Source organism: Ranitomeya variabilis, chromosome 4, assembly GCF_051348905.1.
Source record: "Ranitomeya variabilis isolate aRanVar5 chromosome 4, aRanVar5.hap1, whole genome shotgun sequence".
NCBI classification, from domain to species: Eukaryota; Metazoa; Chordata; class Amphibia; order Anura; family Dendrobatidae; genus Ranitomeya; species Ranitomeya variabilis.
The window spans coordinates 58,150,169-58,167,953 of NC_135235.1; the positions used below are offsets into that span (position 1 = coordinate 58,150,169).

General features: G+C 49.2%; 1 protein-coding gene across 3 annotated transcripts in view; it reads right to left on the reverse strand.

The window, feature by feature from the left end:
• The window catches only part of IDE (insulin degrading enzyme), a 113,817-nt gene extending 111,331 nt beyond the window's left edge, over positions 1–2,486 (reverse strand). The window contains exon 1 of one of the 3 annotated variants that reach the window (XM_077258581.1): positions 2,465–2,486. Coding sequence is in view for 1 of the 3 variants with exons in the window: in XM_077258577.1 (XP_077114692.1) it covers positions 2,230–2,297 (68 nt within the window). In the remaining 2 variants the exon portion in view is untranslated. Of the gene's footprint in view, positions 1–2,168; positions 2,408–2,464 lie in introns of those variants that run through there. The other 2 variants (XM_077258577.1, XM_077258578.1) reach the window with 2 other exon arrangements.
• Positions 2,487–17,785: the final 15,299 nt, after the last annotated feature.

A 17,785-nucleotide genomic window follows, 5' to 3' on the forward strand; every position in this document is an offset into this window, starting at 1 on the left:
CATATATATTATGTGGCCCCTGGACTATTATACACACACACATACACTCACCAGCCACTTTATTAGGTACACCTGTCCAACTTCTTGTTAACACTTAATTTCTAATCAGCCAATCACATGGCGGCAACTCGGTGCATTTAGGCATGTAGACATGGTCAAGACAATCTCCTGCAGTTCAAACCGAGCATCAGTATGGGGAAGAAAGGTGATTTGAGTGCCTTTGAACGTGGCATGGTTGTTGGTGCCAGAAGGGCTGGTCTGAGTATTTCAGAAACTGCTGATCTACTGGGATTTTCACGCACAACCATCTCTAGGGTTTACAGAGAATGGTCTGAAAAAGAAAAAAAATCCAGTGAGCGGCAGTTCTGTGGGCGGAAATGCCTTGTTGATGACAGAGGTCAGAGGAGAATGGGCAGACTGGTTCGAGCTGATAGAAAGGCAACAGTGACTCAAATCGCCACCCGTTACAACCAAGGTAGGCCTAAGAGCATCTCTGAACGCACAGTGCGTCGAACTTTGAGGCAGATGGGCTACAGCAGCAGAAGACCACACCGGGTACCACTCCTTTCAGCTAAGAACAGGAAACGGAGGCTACAATTTGTACAAGCTCATCGAAATTGGACAGTAGAAGATTGGAAAAACGTTGCTTGGTCTGATGAGTCTCGATTTCTGCTGCGACATTCGGATGGTAGGGTCAGAATTTGGCGTAAACAACATGAAAGCATGGATCCATCCTGCCTTGTATGGAGCATCTTTGGGATGTGCAGCCGACAAATCTGCGGCAACTGTGTGATGCCATCATGTCAATATGGACCAAAATCTCTGAGGAATGCTTCCAGCACCTTGTTGAATCTATGCCACGAAGAATTGAGGCAGTTCTGAAGGCAAAAGGGGGTCCAACCCGTTACTAGCATGGTGTACCTAATAAAGTGGCCGGTGAGTGTATATGTGGCCTCTGGACTATTATACACACACACATATATATGTGGCCCCTGGATTATTATATACACACACATATATGTGGCCCCTGGATTATTATATACACCCATATATGTGGCCCCTGGACTATTATACACACACATATATATGTGGCCCCTGGATTATTATACACACACATATATATCTGTGGCCTCTGGACTATTATATACACATACATATCTGTGGCCCCTGGACTATTATATACACATATATATGTGGCCCCTGGACTATTATATACACATATATATGTGGCCCCTGGACTATTATATACACATATATATGTGGCCCCTGGACTATTATATATACACACATATATGTGGCCCCTGGACTATTATACACACACACATATATATGTGGCCTCTGGACTATTATATACACATACATATCTGTGGCCCCTGGACTATTATATACACATACATATCTGTGGCCCCTGGACTATTATATACACATACATATCTGTGGCCTCTGGACTATTACACACACACACATATATATGTGGCCTCTGGACTATTACACACACACACACATATATATGTGGCCCCTGGACTATTATATACACACACATATATATATCTGTGGCCCCTGGACTATTATACACACACACATATATATGTGGCCCCTGGACTATTATATACACACACATATATATGTGGCCCCTGGACTATTATACACACACACATATATATGTGGCCTCTGGACTACTATAGACACACACATATATCTGTGGCCTCTGGACTATTATATACACACATATATATCTGTGGCCCCTGGACTATTATATACACACATATATATCTGTGGCCCCTGGACTATTATACACACACACATATATATGTGGCCCCTGGACTATTATACACACACACATATATATGTGGCCCCTGGACTATTATATACACACACATATATATGTGGCCCCTGGACTATTATACACACACACATATATATGTGGCCCCTGGACTATTATACACACACACATATATATGTGGCCTCTGGACTACTATAGACACACACATATATCTGTGGCCTCTGGACTATTATATACACACATATATATCTGTGGCCCCTGGACTATTATATACACACATATATATATATTATGTGGCCCCTGGACTATTACACACAGCTGACTCCACTCCACAGACGGCCGGTGCTGACTCAGCGCTGTGTCCGGCGGCGGGTGCGGCACGTACCGGGCAGGGCTGGCAGCGGCGGCTGGAGGGTGTTCTGCAGGCCACTTTCTCACCCTCTTACCCGGCTGCGAGTGGTCGGGACCCCCGGAGGCAGCTGACAAGGAGGAGGCGGCGGGAGACCTGCAACATGTCCCGGCACCGCCAGCAGAGGAGAGGGGGCGGCCTGTGGACTAGACGCGGCCCTCCTCCGTCACCCAGTGCTGACCTATGGAGCCGGCAACTGCGCCACCGCCCCCGCCTCCACACACCTCACAGAGCCGGCCTCCATCTAGGGCTCCCCCGACACCCAACCTTACCCTACTGCTTCCTTAGTCTGCCACCGAGTCCCCCGCTCTGTCCTGACCGACAGTCCGCTCCGCTGGGGGATTCCGGGGAGAGCGCTAGGAGACCTCGGGGACTGAGGCCTACACAGGGCCTGGTGTTCCGCCACTTACCAGGAGGAGAGGAGAGGAGAGGAGGCTGCTCTGCCCCGAGTGTTATACACGGGGGAGGGGAGGCCTCTGACTGGCGGTTAGTCACCTGCACTCACCTGTCTGCGTCCTGGGCGACATCACTGCTGTCAGCCAGCAGGAGGCTGGCTGCTATTCCTGACAGCAGTGTGATGGGCAGCTGCTGGATGGCACTTGTAGTCCCCATGACTGTTCTCACATATATCACTAGCTGGCACTTGTAGTCCCCCATGACTGTTCTCACATATATCACTAGCTGGCACTTGTAGTCCCCATGACTGTTCTCACATATATCACTAGCTGGCACTTGTAGTCCCCCATGACTGTTCTCACATATATCACTAGCTGGCACTTGTAGTCCCCATGACTGTTCTCACATATATCACTTGCTGGCACTTGTAGTCCCCCATGACTGTTCTCACATATATCACTAGCTGGCACTTGTAGTCCCCCATGACTGTTCTCACATATATCACTAGCTGGCACTTGTAGTCCCCCATGACTGTTCTCACATATATCACTAGCTGGCACTTGTAGTCCCCATGACGTTTGTCACATATATCACTAGCTAGCACTTGTAGTTTCCCATGACTGTTCTCACATATATCATTTGCTGGCACTTGTAGTCCCCCCATGACTGGTGTCCCATACATGTAGGAGCACATTCACATCCCCACCCAGCCAAAAAGAAGTTACCTATCACCCTCCCAAAATTGGGATCTACCACGTGCCAACAACGGCTCACGAGTCCAAAATGTACAACCTTCTTTTATGGCCGTATTCATCTTTAAAGTCAAAAACTTTGCCACTGATTGTGACTATAAAGATGGAGGAGGTAAAAAAAGGCTCAAAAGTTGCTGGTTGTGGACTTGGATAATTGAAGTTTATAGCTTTGTATGGGTCAATCCTTTTGCTGTAAGAAGAAGATGATAAATACCACTGTCATAATCTGCTGGGAAAGATGCGGGCTCAGCTCCTGGGTGTCTGGAAAGATGCGGGCTCAGCTCCTGAGTGCTGGGAAAGATGCAGGCTCAGCTCCTGAGTGCTGGGAAAGATGCGGGCTCAGCTCCTGAGTGCCAGGAAAGATATGGGCTCAGCTCCTGAGTGTCTGGAAAGATTCGGGCTCAGCTCTTGAGTGCCGGGAAAGATGCGAGCTCAGCTCCTGAGTGCTGGGAAAGATACGGGCTCAGCTCCTGAGTGCCAGGAAAGATACGGGCTCAGCTCCTGAGTGCCGGGAAAGATGCGGGCTCAGCTCCTGAGTGCCGGGAAAGATGCGGACTCAGCTCCTGAGTGCCGGGAAAGATGTGGGCTCAGCTCCTGAGTGTCTGGAAGGATACGGGCTCAGGTCCTGAGTGCCGGGAAAGATACGGGCTCAGCTCCTGAGTGCCGGGAAGGATGCAGGCTCAGCTCCTGAGTGCTGGAAAAGATGCGGGCTCAGCTCCTGAGTGCTGGGAAAGATGCAGTCTCAGCTCCTGAGTGGCGGGAAAGATACGGGCTCAGCTCCTGGGTGTCTGGAAAGATGTGGGCTAAGCTCCTGAGTGCTGGGAAAGATGCGGGTTCAGCTCCTGAGTGCTGGGAAAGATACGGGCTCAGCTCCTGAGTGCTGGGAAAGATGCGGGCTCAGCTCCTGAGTGCTTGGAAAGATGCGGGCTCAGCTCCTGAGTGCTGGGAAAGATGCGGGCTCAGCTCCTGAGTGCTGGGAAAGATGCGGGCTCAGCTCCTGAGTGCTGGGAAAGATGCGGGCTCAGCTCCTGAGTGCTGGGAAAGATGCGGGCTCAGCTCCTGAGTGCTGGGAAAGATGCGGGCTCAGCTCCTGAGTGCTGGGAAAGATGCGGGCTCAGCTCCTGAGTGCTGGGAAAGATGCGGGCTCAGCTCCTGAGTGCTGGGAAAAATGCGGGCTCAGCTCCTGAGTGTTGGGAAAGATACAGGCTAAGCTCCTGAGTGCCGGGAAAGATACGGGCTCAGCTCCTGAGTGTTGGGAAAAATGCGGGCTCAGCTCCTGAGTGCCGGGAAAGATGCAGGCTCAGCTCCTGAGTGCTGGGAAAGATACGGGCTCAGCTCCTGAGTGTCTGGAAAGATTTGGGCTCAGCTCCTTTGTGCCGGGAAAGATACGGGCTCAGCTCCTGAGTGCCGGGAAAGATACGGACTCCGCTCCTGAGTGTCTGAAAAGATTCGGGCTCAGCTCCCGAGTGCCGGGAAAGATGCAGGCTCAGCTCCTGAGTGCTGGGAAAGATGCGGGCTCAGCTCCTGAGTGTCTGGAAGGATACGGGCTCAGCTCCTGAGTGCCGGGCAAGATACGGGCTCAGCTCCTGAGTGCCGGGAAAGATACGGGCTCAGCTCCTGAGTGCTGGGAAGGATGCAGGCTCAGCTCCTGAGTGGCGGGAAAGATACAGGCTCAGCTCCTGAGTGCTGGAAAAGATGCAGGCTCAGCTCCTGAGTGTCGGTAAAGATACGGGCTCGGGAAAGATGCGATCTCAGCTCCTGAGTGGCGGGAAAGATACGGGCTCAGCTCCTGAGTACCGGGAAAGATGGGGCTCAGCTCCTGAGTGCTGGGAAAGATACGGGCTCAGCTCCTGAGTGCTGGGAAAGATAAAGGCTCAGCTCCTGAGTGCCGGGAAAGATGCGGGCTCAGCTCCTGAGTGTCGGGAAAGATACGGGCTCAGCTCTTGAGTGCCGGGAAAGATGCGGGCTCAGCTCCTGAGTGTCGGGAAAGATGCGGGCTCAGCTCCTGAGTGTCGGGAAGGATACAGGCTCAGCTCCTGAGTGCTGGAAAAGATCCGGGCTCAGCTTCTGAGTGCCGGGAAAGATGCGGGCTCAGTTTCTGAGTGCCGGGAAAGATGCGTACCATAGAAGGAGACTGCACCTAGTAGTATATGTAAACTGAGAGAGAAAGGGCGGATGCATCTACCGCAAGACACTTAATGGTATATTAGACATGCGGTGGACTCCGTGTCTGGCGGCAGATGTATCTGCCCTCCCTCCCTCTCTCTAATATACCATTAAGTGTCTTGCGATAGATGCACCCGCCCTTTCTCCCTCTCTCAGTTTACATATACTAGGTGCAGTCTCCTTCTAAGGTACTTTACACATACAGATTCTTCTCTGGGAACCACGCTATATATTTGCCCAGCACATTTCGTTACTGACGAAGGTCCATGTGGACCGAAACGTTTATCTCATGTGCTACAATAAACTTATTCTCACGCATTTAAGTTGAGTGCTAGGTTTACTTCTACTACACAGACTCAATCAGTCAGACTCTAACCTATACAACATGGGCAAGACCAAAAAGTTTTCTAAGGATGTCCGGGACAAGATCCTATGCACAAAGCAGGAATGTACTACAAAACCAGAGCAAATTAATTGGCAGTGCGGTGTTAGGAGTCGAGTTCCTGCCGCTGCACAGGGGGAATCTTGAACCATGTCTGCTGCAGTCTCTCATTCTGCATCAGCCGCAGTGGAGCCTGCTCAGCAGAGACGTCGGTCCCAGCGTCTCGCTCAGTCTGATTTTGTGCAAAGGGTTACTGCTGCCTTTCCAGGCTCTGCCATTTTAGCCTGTACTGATCAGCGGCGAACAGACGTCTCTGGGACTAAGTCCTGCTTTTCCCCTTCTGAACATGCCCAAAGGAAGACCTCTCAGTGAAGGTCTGGGGTCACATGCTCAGGTACTGCAGTAGCTCCTAGTGGTCCTCTAGGAAGGTCCTGAAGCTGCTCAGTTACTGTAGCAGTTCTCATTGGTCCTCTAGGAAGGTCCTGAACTTGCTGCAGCTATAAAAGGTTCGCATGGCCGCACGGCCATGCGCTAGTATACACTTGCTTATGTGTTGTGAGTGAAAGTCACTCTTTAATCATCCCCTCCCTTGTGTTTGACTGCTCGCGTAAGGAGGATGATTGTATTCTAGCGCCCGACTTGTAACCAACACTGGTACCCAAACAGCGTCTATTGCTGTGACCGCCAGTGCGGCACCGTGTGCTATCACCGCACTTTCCAAACCCAAGTCTGGGTGGTTAGTGGCGTCCGCCAGTGCGGCATCGCATGCACTCTCATGCTATTTATTATTTCTGTTACGTGCGGTACTGCGGCCCTGTGACGCAACAGGGTTCGCTTCTTTTACACGGTGAAGCTAACCCGTGTGTATCCTCATTGTACCGCCATATAGTCCGTCATTGCTTAGCAGCAGGTTCCATCTCTGCACGGTGGACCCCGGGCTGCGAACGCACCTTATTCCTTTTTTCTAAGTATTTGGTGCGTTCCGCTAGCTCTAACATTATACTAGCGCCAGGGTCTGGCTAAGTAATGACTGAAGAACAGCGATTGCAGGGGTACATCCAGCTGCTGGAGGGCAGGTTGGCGGCTCTCGAGCGTGCAACCTCAGCGGTGGATGTTACCGCAATAGCTGTTCAGGCTGCTAGCGTGGCTGCAGCAGCTTTACCCACTGCCATCTCTGTTCCGACCTTATCTCACCTCCCGCTGCCAGAGAAATACTCTGGTGTTAGTAAATCCTGTAGGGGTTTCGTGAGCCAGTGTGGTATACACCTCGAGCTGCACGTTTTCCCACAGAGCGGGCAAAGGTGGGATTCGTAATTTCTCTGCTGTCGAACAGGGCATTGGACTGGGCTACGCCGCTGTGGGAGCGCGACGATCATGTGGTGCAGAGTGCTCCTCGGTTTTTGAGCACTCTGAAACAGGTCTTTTTAGGACCCCAAGTCACCCATGATACGGCGCTCCAACTGCTGGCATTGACTCAGGGTTCGTCCATGGTCAGCCATTTTGCCGACCACTTCCGGACATTAGCGTCTGAGCTGGAATGGTCGGATAAAGCCCTTATCCCGGTATTTTGGAGAGGGCTGGCTTACCATGTGAAGGACGCTTTGGCCACTAGGGAGATTCCCGCCACACTGGAGGAGCTCATAGCTATATCAACCCTCATCGACCTTCGTTTTCACGAGCGAAGGTTGGAGCGAGCCCAGTGTAGGCAGAGGTTTCGGCTGGCTCCCACTTTCGCCAAACCTCAGGAATCTCCGGTCCAGGCGTCCGAGTCACATGAGGCCATAGCGGCGTTGTGTGCGGGATCTAAGTCCCGGTCCGCTCGTGCACCTATGGTCTGTCATGTTTGCCGGCAGTCAGGGCATCTTGCCTCCAAGTGTTCTCAGCGGTTGGGGGAACGTCGGCGTCTAGTGGTAGTTGGAGGAGGTTCACTAGACACGGAGACGTTTTCCTCTAAATTGTCCTTCAAGGGGACAATAACCATAGGCCCATCCATTCTTATGGTAGAGCTTTGCCTGGACTCCGGGATGGAAGGCAATTTCATGTCATCTGCTTTCGCCCAGCGTCACGCAATACCCCTGGTGATGCTCGCCAAACCTGCGACCGTTTGAGTGGTAAATGGGTCGACGCTACCCTCACAGATTACATATCAGAAAATTCCATTCACTCTTTCTATGTCTCCATCACATCAGATTATCTCCCTATTAGTCATTCCTGGGGGAATTGATGAGGTCCTGTTGGGGATACCATGGCTTCGCTATCATTCTCCTCATATAGAGTGATGCTCAGGGAAAATTTTGGGATGGAGTAAATCATGTGAGGGTAGATGTCAGAGGGAGTGCGTTCAGGTTGCTTCTACAGAGGTACTTGCAGATCTATCCTCTCTCCCCAATCACTATTGGTCCTATGCGGACGTGTTCTCCAAAAGGGCTGCGGAGACCCTTCCTCCTCACCGCCCCTATGACTGTCCTATTGACCTCGTGCCTGGTGCAGAGCCTCCCCGGGGTCGAGTCTATCCGTTATCTCTCCCGCAGACGGAGGCAATGTCCTAGTACATTCAAGATCATCTGGCAAGAGGATTCATTAGGAAGTCAGTGTCACCTGCAGGGGCTGGGTTCTTCTTCGTGCAGAAGAATGGAGAACTACGTCCATGCATAGACTACAAGGGTCTTAACGCCATCACCGTTAAGAATAAATACCCACTACCCCTGATATCTGAGCTTTTTGATAGGCTACGGGGAGCAAGGGTATTTACTAAGTTAGATCTGCGGGGTGCTTACAACCTGATTCGCATCCGTGAGGGGGACGAATGGAAGACAGCTTTTAACACCAGGGATGGGCAATATGAATATCTGGTGATGCCCTTCGGGCTCTGTAATGCCCCAGCCGTTTTCCAAGACTTTGTGAATGACAACTTCCGGGAGATGCTCACCACCTCAGTTGTAGTCTATCTGGATGATATTCTCATCTACTCTCCAGATATTGACTCCCATCGGAGAGATGTTCGCAATTTTTTTACCTCTTACGGGCAAACTCCCTCTACGTCAAGTTGGAGAAGTGTGTGTTTGAGCAGGAGTCCTTGCCTTTCCTTGGCTATATCATCTCCCAGGGATTGGGTATGGATCCTGCCAAGCTACAGGCTGTGATGGACTGGCAAGAACCCCATTCTCTTAAAGCGGTGCAGCGCATTATGGGGTTCATTAATTACTATCGCCAGTTCATCCCACACTTCTCAACTTTGGTAGCTCCCTTGGTTGCCCTCACCAAGAAGGGAGCAAATCCCAAGTTGTGGTCGGAGGTCTCCAAGGCCTTTCTCTTGATTAAGTCACACTTCGCTAGCGCTCCCATCCTACATCGCCCCGATGTAGATAAGCCATTTATTATGGAGGTGGATGCCTCATCCGTTGGTGCTGGGGCAGTCCTCTTCCAAAAGGATGCTCAAGGTTGGAAGTATCCTTGCTTCTTCTTCTCCAAGACCTTTTCACCAGCAAAGAGGAATTATTCCATCGGGGACAGGGAGTTGCTAGCCATGAAGTTGGCTTTCTCAGAGTGGAGACACCTCTTGGAGGGAGCTCGCTTTCCCTTCCAAGTGTTCACAGACCACAAGAACTTGGTGTACTTACAGACGGCCCAGCGGCTGAATTCTCGCTAGGCTAGATGGTCCCTGTTCTTCTCCCGGTTCCATTTCACTCTCCATTTTCTCTCCGGGGAGAAAAAGTTTGTGCCGACGCTCTCTCGCTCCGTAGTGTCATCTGAGGAGGAGCCTCGGCTTATTGTCCCTTCTGAGAGCCTGAGAACTGTGGCTCCGGGTTCGCTAGAGTCTGTGCCCCCAGGCAAGACTTTCGTTCCATCTAATTTGTGACCAGAGTTTCTTGGGCTCACTCGTCCAGGGTGGGTGGACATTTTGGGACCAAGAGGACATCTGAGCTTTTGACGAGGACGTACTAGTGGCCGCACATGGCCTGTGACGTCGGGGACTATATTCGGGCATGTGCCTCCTGCACCAAGAATCGGTCTCCTCGGCAACAGCCTGCTGGGCAACTTTACCCCCTGCCGGTAGCAGACAGGCCCTGGGAGATGGTCGGGATGGACTTCATGGTGGGCTTACCCAAGTCTCGTAACTGCACCGTTATCTGGGTTGTCACCGATCATTTCTCTAAGATGGTGCTTCCACGGTTACCTTCTGCACGGACCTTGGCGGCGTTGTTCATTAAACATATTTTCCGTTTACATGGCATGCCTGATAAAATTGTCAGTGACCGGGGAACCCAGTTCGCGTCTCGGTTTTGAAGAGAGCTCTGTCGTTTACTCAGCATAGAACTAAATCTCTCCTCTGCATATCATCACGAGACGAATGGGTTGGTAGAGAAGGCCAACCAGACTCTAGTGACATATTTGCGACATTTTGTCTCTGCTAGGCAGGATGACTGGGCATCTTTGCTACCTTGGGTAGAATTTGCTCTGAACAATGCCGTAGCTGATTCCACTGGGCAGACTCCTTTTCTCCTTAATTACGGCCAGCATCCGCGTGTCCCTGTGCCCATGCCCGTGTCATCCACTGATTCCAGGGTGGCAGACTGGGCAGTGGAGGCACGTGACATTTGGGACCGCACACAGGATGCCATTCGGGCTTCCAAGGAGAGAATGAGGGTTTCTGCCGATGCTTCCCGGCGCCCCGCTCCGACCTTCGCTCCTGGCGACTTAGTGTGGCTCTCCGCCCGTAACATCAGGCTGCGAGTTGAGTCCACTAAGTTTGCGCCTCGCTACATTGGTCCTTTCAAGGTTCTGGAAAAGGTTAACCCTGTGGTCTACCGTTTGTCTATTCCTCCGCACCTTAGTATCACCGACACCTTCCACGTTTCCCTCTTAACCCCTTCACCCCCAAGGGTGGTTTGCACGTTAATGACCGGGCCAATTTTTACAATTCTGACCACTGTCCCTTTATGAGGTTATAACTCTGGAACGCTTCAACGGATCTTGGCGATTCTGACATTGTTTTCTCGTGACATATTGTACTTCATGATAGTGGTAAAATTTCTTCGATATAACTTGCGTTTATTTGTGAAAAAAACGAATATTTGGCGAAAATTTTGAAAATTTCGCAATTTTCCAACTTTTAATTTTTATGCCCTTAAATCACAGACATATGTCACGCAAAATACTTAATAAGTAACATTTCCCACATGTCTACTTTACATCAGCACAATTTTGGAACCAAAATTTTTTTTTGTGACGGAGTTATAAGGGTTAAAAGTTGACCAGCAATTTCTCATTTTTACAACACCATTTTTTTTTAGGGACCACATCTCATTTGAAGTCATTTTGAGGGGTCTATATGATAGAAAATACCCAAGTGTGACACCATTCTAAAAACTGCACCCCTCAAGGTACTCAAAACCACTTTCAAGAAGTTTATTAACCCTTCAGGTGTTTCACAGGAATTTTTGGAATGTTTAAATAAAAATGAACATTTAACTTTTTTTCACACAAAATTTATTTCAGCTCCAATTTGTTTTATTTTACCAAGGGTAACAGGAGAAAATAGACCCCAAAATTTGTTGTACAATTTGTCCTGAGTACGCTGATACCCCATATGTGGGGGTAAACCACTGTTTGGGCGCATGGCAGAGCTCGGAAGGAAAGGAGCGCCATTTGACTTGAATTGAGATGGGACGCCATGTTGCATTTGGAGAGCCCCTGATGTGCCTAAACATTGAAACCCCCCACAAGTGACACCATTTTGGAAAGTAGACCCCCTAAGGAACTTATCTAGATGTGTGGTGAGCACTTTGACCCAACAAGTGCTTCACAGAAGTTTATAATGCAGAGCCGTAAAAATAAAAAATCATATTTTTTCACAAAAATGATCTTTTCGCCCCCATTTTTTTATTTCCCCAAGGGTAAGAGAAGAAATTAGACCACAAAAGTTGTTGTGCAATTTGTCCTGAGTACGACGATACCCCATATGTGGGGGTAAACCACTGTTTGGGCGCATAGCAGAGCTCGGAAGGGAAGGAGCGCTATTTTACTTTTCAATGCAAAATTGACTGGAATTAAGATGGGATGCCATGTTGCGTTTGGAGAGCCCTTGATGTGCCTAAACATTAAAAACCCCCACAAGTCACACCATTTTGGAAAGTAGACCCCCTAAGGAACTTATCTAGATGTGTTTTGAGAGCTTTGAACCCCCAAGTGTTTCACTACAGTTTATAACGCAGAGCCGTGAAAATATAAAAATTCTTTTTTTTTTTCACAAAAATGATTTTTTAGCCCCCAGTTTTGTATTTTCACAAGGGTATCAGGATAAATTGGACCCCAAAAGTTGTTGTCCAATTTGTCCTGAGTACGCTGATACCCCATATGTGGGTGGGAACCACTGTTTGGGCGCATGACAGAGCTCGGAAGGGAAGGAGCGCCATTTGGAATGCAGACTTAAATGGATTGGTCTGCAGGCGTCACGTTGCATTTGCAGAGCCCCTGATGTACCCAAACAGTACAAACCCCCCACAAGTGACCCCATATTGGAAACTAGACCCCCCAAGGAACTTATCTAGATGTGTTGTGAGAACTTTGAACCCCCAAGTGTTTCACTACAGTTTATAACGCAGAGCCGTGAAAATAAAAATTCTTTTCTTTTTTCACAAAAATGATTTTTTAGCCCCCAGTTTTGTATTTTCACAAGGGTATCAGGATAAATTGGACCCCAAAAGTTGTTGTCCAATTTGTCCTGAGTACGCTGATACCCCATATGTGGTGGGGAACCACTGTTTGGGCGCATGACAGAGCTCGGAAGGGAAGGAGCGCCATTTGGAATGCAGACTTAAATGGATTGGTCTGCAGATGTCACGTTGCATTTGCAGAGCCCCTGATGTACCCAAACAGTACAAACCCCCCACAAGTGACCCCATATCGGAAACTAGACCCCCCAAGGAACTTATCTAGATGTGTTGTGAGAACTTTGAACCCCCAAGTGTTTCACTACAGTTTACAACGCAGAGCCGTGAAAATAAAAAATCTTTTTTTTCCCACAAAACTTATTTTTTGGCCCCCAGTTTTGTATTTTCCCAAGGGTAGCAGGAGAAATTGGACCCCAAAAGATGATGTCCAATTTGTCCTGAGTACGCTGATGCCCCATATGTTGGGGTAAACCCCTGTTTGGGCACACGGGAGAGCTCTGAAGGGAAGGAGCACTGTTTTCCTTTTTCAACGCAGAATTGGCTGGAATTCAGATCGGATGCCATGTCCCGTTTGGAGAGCCCCTGATGTGCCTAAACAGTGGAAACCCCCCAATTATAACTGAAACCCTAATCCAAACACACCCCTTACCCTAATCCCAACAGTAACCCTAACCACTCCTCTAACCCAGACACACCCAACCCTATTCCCAACCGTAAATGTAATCCAAACCCTAACCCTATCTTTAGCCCCAACCCTAACTGTAGCCCCAACCCTTGCCCCAACCCTAGCCCTAACCCTAGCAATAACCCTAGCCCTATCACTAGCCCTAACACTAGCCGTAACACTAACCCTAGCCCCAACCCTAGCCCTAACCCTAACCCTAGCCCCAACCCTAGCCCCAACCCTAACCCTAGCCCCAACCCTAGCCCTAACCCTAACGCTTGCCCTCACCCTAACCCTAGCCCTAACTCTAGTCCTAACTCTAGCCTTAACCCTATCCCTAACCCTAATGGGAAAATGGAAATAAATACATTTTTTAATTTTTGTATTTTTCCCTAACTAAGGGGGTGATGAAGGGGGGTTTGATTTACTTTTATAGCAGGTTATTTAGCGGATTTTTATGATTGGCAGCCGTCACACACTGAAAGACGCTTTTCATTGCAAAAAATATTTTTTGCGTTACCACATTTTGAGAGCTATAATTTTTCCATACTTGAGTCCACAGAGTCATGTGAGATCTTGTTTTTTGCGGGACGAGTTGACGTTTTTATTGGTAACATTTTCGGACACGTGACATTTTTTGATCGCTTTTTATTCCGATTTTTGTGAGGCAGAGTGATCAAAAACCAGCTATTCATGAATTTCTTTTGGGGGAGGCGTTTATACCGTTCCGCGTTTGGTAAAATTGATAAAGCAGTTTTATTCGTCGGGTCAGTACGATTACAGCGATATCTCATTTATATCATTTTTTTTATGTTTTGGCGCTTTTATACGATAAAAACTATTTTATAGAAAAAATAATTATTTTGGTATCGCTTTATTCTCAGGACTATAACTTTTTTATTTTTTTGCTGATGATGCTGTGTGGTGGCTCGTTTTTTGCGGGACAAGATGACGTTTTCAGCGGTACCATGGTTATTTATATCAGTCTTTTTGATCGCGTGTTATTCCACTTTTTGTTCGGCGGTATGATAATAAAGCGTTGTTTTTTGCCTCGTTTTTTTTTTTTTTTTCTTACGGTGTTTACTGAAGGGGTTAACTAGTGGGGCAGTTTTATAGGTTGGGTCGTTACGGACGCAGCGATACTAAATATGTGTACTTTTATTGTTTTGTTTTTTTTATTTAGCTAAAGAAATGTATTTATGGGAATAATAAATATATATTTTTTTCTTTATTTAGGATTTTTTTTTTTTTTACACACGTGGAGAATTTTTTTTTAACTTTTTTAACTTTGTCCCAGGGAGGGACATTACAGATCATTGATCTTACAGTGTGCACAGCACTCTGTCAGATCGACGATCTGCTGTGCAGGGCTGCAGGCTTACCAAGCGCACTCGGTAAGCCACCTCCCTCCCTGCAGGACCCGGATGCCGCGGCCATCTTGGATCCGGGACCTGCGGCGAGGAGGGAGGTAGGAGACCCTCGGAGCAACGCGATCACATCGCGTTGCTGCGGGGGTCTCAGGGAAGCCCGCAGGGAGCCCCCTCCCTGCGCGATGCTTCCCTATACCGCCGGCACACCGCGATCATGTTTGATCACGGTGTGCCGGGGTGGTCCGTGACCGCTCCTGGCACATAGTGCCGGATGTCAGCTGCAATATGCAGCTGACACCCGGCCGCGCTCCCCCCGTGAGCGCCGCCGATCGGTGATGACGTACTATCCCGTCGGTGGTCATACGGGCCCACCCCACCTCGACGGGATAGTACGTCCGATGTCAGGAAGGGGTTAAAGCCCGTCTATATGTCCCGATTTTCTGAGTCATCTGCCGGGACATCGGGGTCGTCCACGGATGAGTACGACGTGAATGCTATCGTGGGGTGCAAGGTAGTACATGTCAAAAAATACTGTCTGGTGGACTGGAAGGGCCACGCCCGAGGACAGAACCCGGGAACCTGTAGAGCACATTCAGGCTCCGCTGCTCATTGCAGCCTCGGAGCGTAGCGAGGCCCAAGGAGGAGGGTGCATGAGGGGGGGGGGGGGGGGTAATGTTAGCAGTCAAGTTCCCGCCACTGCACAGGGGGAATCTCGAACCATGTCTGCTGTGGTCTCTCATTCTGCATCAGCCGCAGAGGAGCCTGCTCAGCGGAGACATCGGTCCCAGCGTCTCGCTCAATCTGATTCTGTGCAAAGGGTTACTGCTGCCTTTCCAGGCTCTGCCATTTTAGCCTGTAATGATCAGCGGCGAGCAGACGTCTCTGGGACTAAGTCCTGCTTTTCCCCTTCTGAGCATGCCCAAAGGAAGACCTCTCAGTGGAGGTCTGGGGTCACATTATCAGGTACTGCAGTAGCTCCTAGTGATCCTCTAGGAGAGTCCTGAAGCTGCTCAGTTACTGTAGCAGTTCTCATTGGTCCTCTAGGAAGGTCCTAAACTTGCTGCAGCTATAAAAGGTTAATCTAGCGCCCGACTTGTAACCAACACTGGTACACAAACAGCGTCTATTGCTGTGACAGCCAGTGCGGCACTTTCCAAACCCAATTCTAGGTGGTTAGTGGCGTCCGCCAGTGTGGCATCGCAGGCACTCTCGTGCTATTTATTATTTCTGTTACGTGTGGTACTGCGGCTCTGTGATGCAACAGGGTTCGCTTCTTTCACACAGGGTGAAGCCAACCCGTGTGAATCCTCATTGTACCACCATATAGTCCGTCATTGCTTAGCAGCAGGTTCCATCTCTGCACGGTGGACCCCGGGCTGCGAACGCACCTTATTCCTTTTTTCTAATTATTTGGTGCGTTCCGCTAGCCCTCACATGGGGGGCATAGCAAATAATGAATTGTTTTATTCCCATTTTGTAACATCTTTGTATATTTTTTATAAACACTGCCTACCCTTCTGGATTAAAGAGAACCTGTCACCCCCAAAATCGAGGGTGAGGTAAGCCCACCAGCATCAGGGGCTTATCTACAGCATTCTGCAATGCTGTAGATAAGCCCCCGATGTATCCTAAAAGATGAGAAAAAGAGGTTATATTATACTCACCCAGGGGCGGTCCCGGTCCGGTCCGATGGGCGTAGCGGTCCGGCGCCTCCTATCTTCATCAGATGACGTCCTCTTCTGGTCTTCACACTGCGGCTCCGGCGCAGGCGTACTTTGCCCTGTTGAGGGCAGAGCAAAGTACTGCAGTGCACAGGTGCAGGGCCTCTCGGACCTTTCCCGGCACTGCAGTACTTTGCCCTCAACAGGGCAGACAAAGTACGCCTGCGCCGCAGCGTGAAGACCAGAAGAGGACGTCATCCTACGAAGATGGGAGGCCCCGGACCGGACCACGACACCCATCGGATCAGACCGCCCAGGTGAGTATAACCTAACCTCTTTCTCATCTTTCAGGATACATCGGGGGCTTATCTACAGCATTACAGAATGCTGTAGATAAGCCCCTGATGCCAGTGGGCTTAGCTCACCGTCTATTTTGGGGGTGACAGGTTCCCTTTAAATAGTTAAAATGTCCATTCCTCTTGATCTGTATACCACACCCCTAAAGCCATATACTACTTGTAACGGGTGTCCAATCTGCCTGTACAAATGATTGGTGGTGACAGCTAGTTCCTTTTGTTATTGTGGAGTTGGCAGTGATGGTATTCTACATTCATTGGCCCATATGGAATTCTGGAGGCAATCAACCCAGTTGCCTTTAGCTTAAAGTTTCCTCCCTCACTTCATATTCTGAATGTTTTTTTTACAAATCCCTGTTGGAAGAATTTACCCCTTTTGTATTGTCTCCACCTCCTCCAGTTTCCGTTGATGGAGGGTTAGAGTATGAGGTGCAGACGATTGTGGATTCTCGGAGGGTCCCAAATTCCCTCCAGTATCTTGTTCACTGGAGGGGTATGGACCCAAAGAGAGATCCTGGGTCGCGGCACGTTCCGTGATTGTCTGATCAGGGCCTTCCATCCTAGGTTTCCTGTGAAACCCTGGAGGTCCAGTGGCCGCCCATACAAGAGGGGATACTGTCAGGATTCCTGGTAATATTTTATATTACAAAAAGCGAGTTTCATTAAAGGGAACCTGTCACCCCCAAAATGGAAGGTGAGCTAAGCCCACCGGCATCAGGGGCTTACCTACAGCATTCTGGAATGCTGTAGATAAGCCCCCAATGTATCCTGAAAGATAAGAAAAAGAGGTTAGATTATAGTCACCCAGGGGCGGTCCGGGGCCTCCCATCTTCATAGGATGACGTCCTCTTCTTGTCTGCACGCTGCGGCTCCGTCATACTTTGTCTGCCCTGTTGACGCTACTGTTGGCGTTACAGAATGCTGTAGATAAGCCTGATGCCGGTGGGCTTAGCTCATCTTCGATTTTGGGGGTGACAGGTTCCCTTTAATGAGAAAAAAATGCAGAATGGAAATACATAACAAATATAAGAGTAAAAAAAAAACAATGTACAATGTTTTGATGTTTAGCCAATAACGTCTGCAATAACAAAAAGCCATGAAATGATTCCATGTATAAAGCTGGTACTGAAGGAACCCCTCCTGTGCTGTGATTATTCCTGCTCCTCAGTACA